Genomic DNA, 9,166 nt, shown 5'->3' on the forward strand with positions numbered 1-9,166 from the left:
CCACCATCCATCAAGCAAGAGACCCTGAAGCCTTACCCTCTGTCTCCACCACCACAACCTCCACTCAATCCATTGATGAGACCTGTTGATTTTCTCTAGTAAAAGCATCTTGAATCGATCCACTCATTGCCATCTCCACCTCCCAAATGGCCTTAGCCAAGTTACCATCATTTCTCATTTGGACAACAACAATGGCCTCCTCAGGTGCCCACATTCCCTTAAAATCCATTTTTAATATAGCAGCCAGGTTGATATTTTGAAAATACAAATCTCGTTACGTCACTTTCTGACTAAAGTCCAAGTGGTTCACCATTGTCCACAGGATAAGGTCAAACTCGCCATGACATACAACGTTCTATGTTGCCTGGTTCTAGCCAACCTCTGGTCTCTGAGCTCCATCCATACTCCCCTTCCTTCTCAGAGCCTTTAAACATGCTGTTTCCACTACATGATACACTCTCCAGGCTGCTTCCATTTCCTTCTAGTTAATGCTTACCATTCTTTTCACACTCAGTTCATTGTCATTTCTTGGGTCCAAGACCCCTTGGAAGTGCTTTTATAATACTCCACATCTTTCCTTTGGAGCACACATCATTGTTGTAATTTTATGTTTGTTTATCAATTATTTGGTTATTTTTCTTTTACGCTAGACTGTTGGCTCCTTGGAGGAAGATATTCTGTCCAGGTTTGTGCACCACTGGATCCTCAGCACCAAACCCAGCCTGGTACCTAGCTTGTCCTCAGTATGTATTTCTTAAGCAGATAAAGGATTGGGTCTGAGAGAGGATATAGGAGGAGGTCTGGAGACAGAGCTGGAACTGCAGGTAGGGTTGGGTTTGTTGATCAATGTGGTTACAAGATATAGATTCGAGTTAGAATTGGATTTGGATTCATGGTTTGGGATCAGATTTGGGATCTGAGTTGAGATTTGGGTTCAACATGGACATATCAGTAAGGAAGATTTTGGCTTTGGGGACCAATAAGCTATAGAACAGAAAGGAAACCTGAGGAAGTCATGAGATGAAGAGGCTCTGTGGTTAGTTAATTCACCAGCTCAGTGACTTCGTGAAAGGCTCTGATGATCTCCAGCTCTGTTTTCGCCATCTTCAATGTTTTGGCTTGATCCACTGGCCACTTCCCTCCATGGTTCCAGGAGGGCTGCCACAGTTGCAGAATTTACACCCAGAAGGGACATCATTTAGCAGAAGAAAAAATAAGTTTCCCAGTGTCTCTTTTTGGAAATAAGAAAGCCTTTCCCAGAAGTGCCCAGGGGTCTTCCCCTCACTCCTGATTGGCCAGAACTGCATCCCATGTCTGTTTCTAAACTAATCACTGGCAAACAGAATATGGCTTCCATGCTTGGTGCAGTAAAGCTTATAGTCATGATGAGGATAAAAGATAATCCAAAGAAAACCTGGGTTCTGACAGAAAGACAGAAGGAGTGAAAGCTTGGGTAAGCAACAATAACATCTATGGGGGGGGGCGTCAAATTACGGGACAAAGATAGAGTTGGGTTGAGGTCAAGATATAAGGAGATAAGGTTTGGGCTCAGAGCTAAGGAATGAATCACATTTTGGGGTCTGATTGAGAAGTTAGGATCAATTCCACTTTTAGGAATTTGCCTCTAAGTAACAATCAGATGATGGTTTCCATCTTACTCAAAGGAAAAGCCAATGTCTTACATTGGTCTTCAAGGCCCTATCTCATCTAGATCTTATCATGCCTCTGACCTCCTTACCTGTCCTTCTTCCCCTTCCTCATTCAGCTCCAGTCATTGGCTTCCCTGCTAGAACATTGTAGGCACATCCCTTGCCTAACTCACCCAGAGCTCACTACCTCCAAGTAGCTACATGGATCTATCCACCACCTCCTTCAAGATTTTGTTCAAATGTCATCTTCATGTGCAATCTTTCCAATTATCTCTCATAATACTGTAACCCCAGGGGACCCTGGGAGTGGAGAGAACCATCCCTCTTCCCTGGTCTTCTTTTTCTCCACAGCATTTACCCCCTTCTCACAAGCTTTATATTTTATATACTTCTTTCTGTACTCACGGTCCCCACTCACTACAACAAGAGCCTCTGTGAAGGAATTTTTGTCTGTTTCATTGACTGCTGTGCCCTCAGCAGCCAGAATACTTTCTGGCACAGAGTAAATGCTTAATAGATACTCCTTAAATGGATGCAGTGAGCTGAGATGAATGTACAAAGTTCTTCCTGGCATGATTATATTTAAAAGTATCAAAATGTACTTCAATTGGAAACAGATTACATAAATCAGGATACAACGCTAGTATGGAATATTATGAATCCTTATTTTAAAAAAAGGAGAAATGATGGGGCTGGCCCTGTGGCTGAGTGGTTAAGTTCGCGTGCTCCGCTGCAGGCAGCCCAGTGTTTTGTTGGTTCGAATCCTGGGCATGGGCAGGGCACTGCTCATCAAACCACGCTGAGGCAGCGTCCCACATGCCACGACTAGAAGGACCCACAACAAAGAATATACAACTATGTACCGGGGGGCTTTGGGGAGAAAAAGGAAAAAAATAAAATCTTTTAAAAAAAAAAAAAAGGAGAAATGATCTAAACGTATTAAGAGGAAAAATTGTCCAAGATATTTTATAGAGTAAATAAAAAATTATATTAGAGAAAGTTTAGCACATTTTTGTTATGAATACATAATATTTGTGGAAATCTATGTATCTTATGAGAACACAGATGTGCTTGGTAACAGTAAGCATTTAGGGGGGTGGAGTTAGGGAAAGCCTTCTTTTTTTAATTCATACTCGTGTATTAGGGCTGGGAATGGGTTCAGGCTCAAAGACACAACTGGGATGCAGCCTGGAAAAATTTGCTCAGGTTGGTCAGAATAAGGGTGTAGGGTCTAGGCCACCCCTGAGAGAGGATGAGGGCAAGAAAAATAGCCCCAGAAGACGACCCAAGCCAAAGCTCATCCCTTGAGCTCTGCCTTTCCTTGAATCCTGCCCCCGCCCCTCAGAGCCAGCTCCTGGTCCCTCCCTCCGGAGCAGCCACCTGGGACGGTGGGGCCAAAATGTGCGGGGGCGAACTTGTTGGGTCCCGCCCGGACCCGGGCCTCAGGAAGGAGGGTGGAGAAGGAATAGGCTTCGGCCAATAGCTTTAGCTGCCGCAAGGGTTCAAGATAGCAACAAATTCAGGAAGGGGGCGTCTCAGTGCCAGCTCCGCCTGCACCCCAGGGCGCTGGGGGCGGGGGCAGGGGTGGTATAAGAGAGCGGCCGCACAGGGCAAGAGACACTTGGCTCCCGGTCAGTCTGGAGCCCAAGTCAGATTAGACCCTCCTGAGGTGAGAACAGGCCTCATTTGGGGTGGGGGCGATGAGGCTGGGTGGACAACTGACTCCTCCTCCTGAGGGGAGGGGGGTGGGAAGCCTGGACTCCTGGTTCTGAGAGGTGAGGGGCTGGAGGTCTGGAATCTTGGGTCTCTTAGGGAAAGAGGAACTGAGGATACAGACTTTGGATGGGGAAGGATGGGAGCCCAGATTCTCGGGTCCGGAGGGAAAGGGAGTCTGGGGGCCTGGATTTCTGGGTCTGAGGGAGGAGGGGCTGGGGGCCGGGACTCCGGGTCCGAGGCGGGAGGGGGCCAGGGGGGCCCGGACTCCGAGTCTGAGGGGGCAGGGCTTGGAACCTGGACTCCTGGGTCCGGAGGAGGAGGAGCTAGGGGCCTGGACTCCCGGGTCCTAGGGAGGAGGGGCTGGGGCCTGGACTCCTGCCTCCTGAACTCTTTGTCCTTCCTAGTCTCAGCAGAAGAGACCCTTCCTCTGCCCGGCAGCCCCAAGAGACTCAAGAGAAGCCACCATGGCAGGATCCCTTCTCCCCGCTATGCTGATCCTACTACTGTCCTTAGCCCTGAGATCTGCTGGACAAGAAGGTGAGGGCCGGACTGGTGGGCCTGACCTTGCCCCTGGGACTCCCAGCATCCTCAGTGACCCTCTCTAGGACCCCTCTCTCTCCAAGGAGTTCCTAAGTCAGGACGCTTCCCCACCTCCAGCAGCTTCCTCCGCAGAGGACAAGACTCTTCTGCCTCTGCCCCCTTTCTTCCCGCTTCCTTCTGATTCCTGGGATCTCTGGCCCCCCAGGCCCTGCCTCCTGCACTCAGTGTCTTCTGAGCGGGTTCCCTCTGTCTCTCTCCATCTCCCCGTTATCCTGCGCTGCTCTCCATTTCTGCCTCTGCCTTTCTCCATTCCTGTCTGTCTGTCTTGTTTCCATCTCTGTCTCTCCAAATCCCTCGGCTGCTGCCTCTCCTGACCCTTGCTACCCACATTTTTCTCCATTTCCCTATCCAGATGAATGTAACAGGAACGGGGACAAGATTATTGAAGGACACGCATGTCCAAAAGGCTCCCAGCCCTGGCAGGTGGCCCTGCTCAGGGGCCATCAGCTCCACTGTGGAGGCGTGCTGCTCAACGAGCTGTGGGTGCTCACGGCCGCCCACTGCATGATGAAGTGAGTCAGCGCCTCCAGCCACCCCTCGGGGTGCCTGTCCCCCTCTCTCTCTGGATCCCTGTCCCCCCCCTTGGGGTCTCTGTCCCCCTCCCTCTGGGTCTCCGTCCCCCTCTCTCTGGGTCTCTGTCCCCTTCTCTCTGGGTCTCTGTCCCCCTCCCTCTGGGTCCCTGTCCCCCTCTCTCTGGGTCCCTGTCCCCCTCCCTCTGGGTCCCTGTCCCCTCTCTCTGGGTCCCTGTCCCCTTCTCTCTGGGTCTCTGTCCCCTTCTCTCTGGGTCTCTGTCCCCCTCCCTCTGGGTCCCTGTCCCCCTCTCCCTGGGTCTCTGTCCCCCTCTCTCTGGGTCTCTGTCCCCGTCCCTCTGGGTCTCTCTCACCCTCTCTCTGGGTCTCTCTCACCCTCTCTCAGTCACAGTATCTGTCTCTGAATGTCACTCCCTTCTCTCAGTGAGTACAACGTGCACATGGGCAGTGAACGGTTGGGTGATCGGTCAGCCCAGAAGATCAGGGCCACAAGGTCATTCCGCCATCCCAGCTACTCCACTCAGACCCATGTGAATGACATCATGCTTGTGAAGTTAAATAGCAGGGCAAGACTGTCAGCAACTGTGAAGAAAGTCAACCTGCCCTCCAGCTGTGCACCCCCTGGGACCACATGTACCGTTTCTGGCTGGGGCACCACCACCAGCCCTGATGGTGAGGCTGCCCCCATGATCCAAGAGCCCCCACCCTCCAGCCCCTCAGACCCAGGAGTGCTGGCCCCAGCCCCTCCTCCCTCAGACCCAGGATTTCTGGCCCCAGCTCCTCCTCTCTCAGACCCAGGAGTCCTGGCCCCAACCCCTCCTCCCTCAGACCCGGGAGTCTGGCCCATTTTCATGGCCTTGGTGTTGAGCCCGCCAGCCCCCTCCTCCTTCAGGGTCCAGGGCCCCAATCCTTTCCCCATCAGCTCCCAGGGGTCTGCAGACCCAGGCCTGTGACTGACCCCCGCCTCCCGCCCTCACCAGTGACCTTTCCATCGGAGCTCATGTGCACCGATGTCAAGCTCATCTCCTCCGAGGACTGCAAGAAGGTTTATAAGGACCTGCTGGGCAATTCTATGCTGTGTGCTGGCATTCCCGACTCCAAGACCAACGCTTGCAATGTGAGACCCCCTCGCTCCTGGCCCTAGGACCCCAGCTACTTCCTCTCCTCACAGAGCCCAGTCTGCCCCTCCGTCTAGAATCTGAGGGCCTGGCCCTGGTTCTGAGCCTTCCTTCTCACCCCCAAGCCGGCTTTCCTAGCTCTCTTTACCCCGTTCTCTGTCCAGGCCAGAGTGGGAGCCCAGGGGAGCTGGCTGGGCCGTGGGGGTGGGAAAGAGGGCCTGAGACTAGGGGAAGGCAAGTGAGGCACTAGCTTCAAGCCCAAACTTCAAGGGGGCCACAAAACACTCAGTGATCAAGATAAATCATATTCTAATGCAAGACTGAAAAAAAAATCCATGCAAAAAGTCCATGACGAACAAAATATCAGAATTTTGAATAAAGAACGATCACTCTTCCTGAATTTTTCATTTGCCTCGGGCTCCAGTATGGCTCAGCGCAGGACTGTGCTGACCCTGACTTTATCTAAAACTGGGATCTCCTGTTTTTCATGGATTTTGTTTTCATATTAAATTTTATTTTCTAAGGTATTGCATTAAAATAGTATTTATCGCAATTACTGAGACTTCACTCCTGAAGCTAATTTCTCACTCACCTCACCTGGGTCCAGGTCCTGGGCAAAGAACCACCTCTCGCTTTGTCTTTGTTGCCCTTCTTCATCTCTGTAACCCCCTCTCTGTCTCTGAATGTGGTCTTCCCACTTCTCATTACATCTGATTTCATTTCATTGTTTTCCTTTGGGTTCCCTCTCTGTGTAGGATCTCTCTCTCTCGCTCGCTTGCTCTCACTCTCCCTCTCACTCTCCCCCTCTCTCTCTGGGCTGTCTGCCTCTCTCTCTGCCTCTTTTCCCAGCCCCTACATTTCTGCCTCCTTGTCCCCCTCCTCCATCCCCTTTCTTCTCTCCATCCTTGTCTCCACCTTTCTGTTCCCCTTCTCTTTGACTCTTTTCTTCTCTACACCTCTCCCTCCACTCTGCACCCCCGCTATCTTTGCTCACACCTGTACCCTCAGCTTTCAGGGGAGGTGGGATGGTGTGTGTTAGGGATAGGGCTGAGGGGACAGAGATGTGTGTCCTAGAGAATGGGGGGTTCCCCTTTTCCCCTAGCAAGGGTCTGCTCCATGAATGTGCAAGCCGTGCGGTGACATAGGGCCCCACGCTGGGGAGAGTCCCTTGCTTGGTTTAACACACTCCTGTTACTGTCTTGAAATTCTTAATTTTTGAGCAAGGGGACCTGCACTTTCATTTGGCACTGGCCCCTGTGAATTATGTCTTTGGTCCTGTCCCCCTTTCACGCTCAAAGGGCATGTATCCATCCCCTGGAATTAATGCTCATTCCCCCACTAGCTTGATGCTGAAGTCCTTAAGGATGGAAAATAAATGGGACTCTGACCCCTGGAAGCCCCGCCCCCTTCCCTCTGATTGGTCCTGTTGGCTGGGGCTCAAGCCAATGTTTTCAGAGAACCTAGTTTGCTCTCTCCATGACAGCGTTAATTCCTGCCCTCCCATTGGTTCCCAGAGACGATGAGTGTCTTCCCATTGGCCAGAGTGGAAGTCCTTGGGCTCGCGGGATAAAGATAACTGCAGGGTATATGAGACCTCAGTGATGGTTACTCTGAAACCCAAGTTCATCTGCTCTTTCCCCTCCAGGGTGACTCAGGGGGACCACTGATGTGCAAAGGGACCCTGCAAGGCCTGGTGTCCTGGGGAACTTTCCCCTGCGGCCAACCCAATGACCCAGGTGTCTACACCCAAGTCTGCAAGTATGTCAATTGGATAAAGGAGACCATGAGAAAGCATCACTAATCTCTCCACACTCGAATCTCTCCACCTCTACACCCTGAACAAGAAATTCACAGAAATAAGGGCGTTGATGACCTACAGTCATATCTGACGTTGCCTCTCCTCAAAGACATATTAGAACCTCAACAGTATCCCAATTAAATTAGCAAGGACATAAAACCAGAACAAGAAACACAAAGACCTCAGCGCTGGTTAAGATGCTCTAAGACCAGCAGCCTCCACCACCGGAATTGGAAATCATACAACTTCTGTGGTAGGCCGCTTGGCAGGGTGAATCGAAACCTTTGTTCACCACCTTTGACCCAGTAATTCTCGTTCTAGGAAGATATTACAGCTAACAAAACAAAACAAAAACAAAGTGTGGAGCATGGTTTGAATTCATTGCAACATTGTTTATCATAGCAAAACAGTGGAAACACTGAACATGGCCCAAGTGAGTGAATTCAGTCAACAACAGGACAGTGGCGCAGGGAGGGATATGATGAGTCTGTTAAGGATAATAATTATGCAGAATTGTTAGTGTTGTGCAAGAATATTTATACTCTGTGATGCAAAACGAACAAAGGAAGATGCAAAGATCTGTATGTACGTGACCCTTGCCATGTAAAATGAAATATTCACAGAATAAAATCTGAAGTCATGGGCCAAGTTGCATTCCGTGGTCATCGTGGGGTGCTTCCTTCCTTCCATTTGCATTCCTGCGGATGTGCTTGTTTACAACCTGAAAAATAAAGCTCCGAAGATCTAAGGTCAGGGAGAGGAGACCCTGAAGAGAGGGAGACTGGAAAGAAAACTGTATCTTATCTTGAGCCCTTGCCCTGCCTCCCTGCCCAGGGGTGTGTTTCTCTCCATTTCCCAGGTCTCAGTTTTCCTCGTCTGTAAAATGGGAGAGAGAGGAAGAGAAGGTAGAGAGGGAAGAAGGGAGGGAGCAGAGAATATGCCTACTTCATCAGGAACGGGATGTGTAAGTGTTTCTGAGCATTTCACAGGTGACAAACAAGTGGAGAGGGAGAGGTTTTCTGGATGTGTAGGGCTGGCAGGAAGACAGGATACCCGAGTCCCCCAAGGGCCTGCCCAAAGTGAGCAGCCAGCATCCCGGTGCCAGAGGAGGATGAGGGGCAAACCCGGGTAGGTGGGTTCCTATTCTCAAAGAAGACAGGGAAGGGGCCTCTGGAAGGGAGGAGGGAGGAAGGAGAAGTCGTTTGTGACTCAGAGCCTGGCCACACCCCAGGCCTCCTGCCCTCACAGGCTCCCTGGACGGTCACACCTCAGACGCTGCTGACAGAGGGATCTTCAGCCCAGGATCCACCCCTCCTACCTGTCTTTCCAGTTTCTCCCCAAGAATTCTCTCCAAGGCAACATCTTCCAGATCCTTCCTCTCCTCATCTCATGTCCCTCTTGAGTCTCTCCTAACCTCCCCCTCTCCTACTCTTCCTCATATTGCAGAATTTCTGCAGGTACCAATTCCCTGCACACACGAGGCAAATGTGCTTCCTCCCACAAAACACTGGAGCCAGGGCCCCAGCTCCCTCCTCCCTCAGACCCGGGAGTCCATCCCCCAGCCTCCTCCTCCCTCGGACCCAGGAATTAGGCCCCCAGTCCCTCCTTCCCTCAGACCCAGGAGTCCAGCCCCAGGCCCTCCTCCCTCAGACCCAGGAGTCCAGGCCCCCAGCCCCTCCTCCCTCAGACCCAGGAGTCCAGGCCCCAGCCCCGCCTCCCTCAGACCCTGGAGTCCAGCCCCCAGCCCCGCCTCCC

General features: G+C 51.5%; 1 protein-coding gene across 1 annotated transcript; it reads left to right on the forward strand.

The window, feature by feature from the left end:
• The first annotated feature begins 3,252 nt into the window (after positions 1-3,252).
• Positions 3,253-8,065, forward strand: KLK7 (kallikrein related peptidase 7). Its single transcript, XM_046682636.1, has 6 exons — positions 3,253-3,318; positions 3,770-3,902; positions 4,318-4,477; positions 4,920-5,167; positions 5,476-5,612; positions 7,259-8,065. Exons 2-6 carry the CDS (start codon positions 3,830-3,832, stop codon positions 7,412-7,414), a joined length of 774 nt encoding a protein of 257 aa, XP_046538592.1. The 5' UTR covers positions 3,253-3,318; positions 3,770-3,829; the 3' UTR covers positions 7,415-8,065.
• The last annotated feature ends 1,101 nt before the right edge of the window (positions 8,066-9,166 follow it).

The sequence above is a fragment of the Equus quagga genome, chromosome 13, assembly GCF_021613505.1.
Source record: "Equus quagga isolate Etosha38 chromosome 13, UCLA_HA_Equagga_1.0, whole genome shotgun sequence".
Taxonomy (NCBI): Eukaryota; Metazoa; Chordata; class Mammalia; order Perissodactyla; family Equidae; genus Equus; species Equus quagga.

Excerpts from the sequence above, each read along its gene's own strand:
- KLK7 (XM_046682636.1), top strand. The coding sequence starts at position 3,830 with ATGGCAGGATCCCTTCTCCCCGCTATGCTGATCCTACTACTGTCCTTA. Across the intron at positions 3,903-4,317 it reads GAGATCTGCTGGACAAGAAG|ATGAATGTAACAGGAACGGG; the intron begins GTGAGGGCCGGA and ends TTCCCTATCCAG. Across the intron at positions 4,478-4,919 it reads GCCGCCCACTGCATGATGAA|TGAGTACAACGTGCACATGG; the intron begins GTGAGTCAGCGC and ends CCCTTCTCTCAG.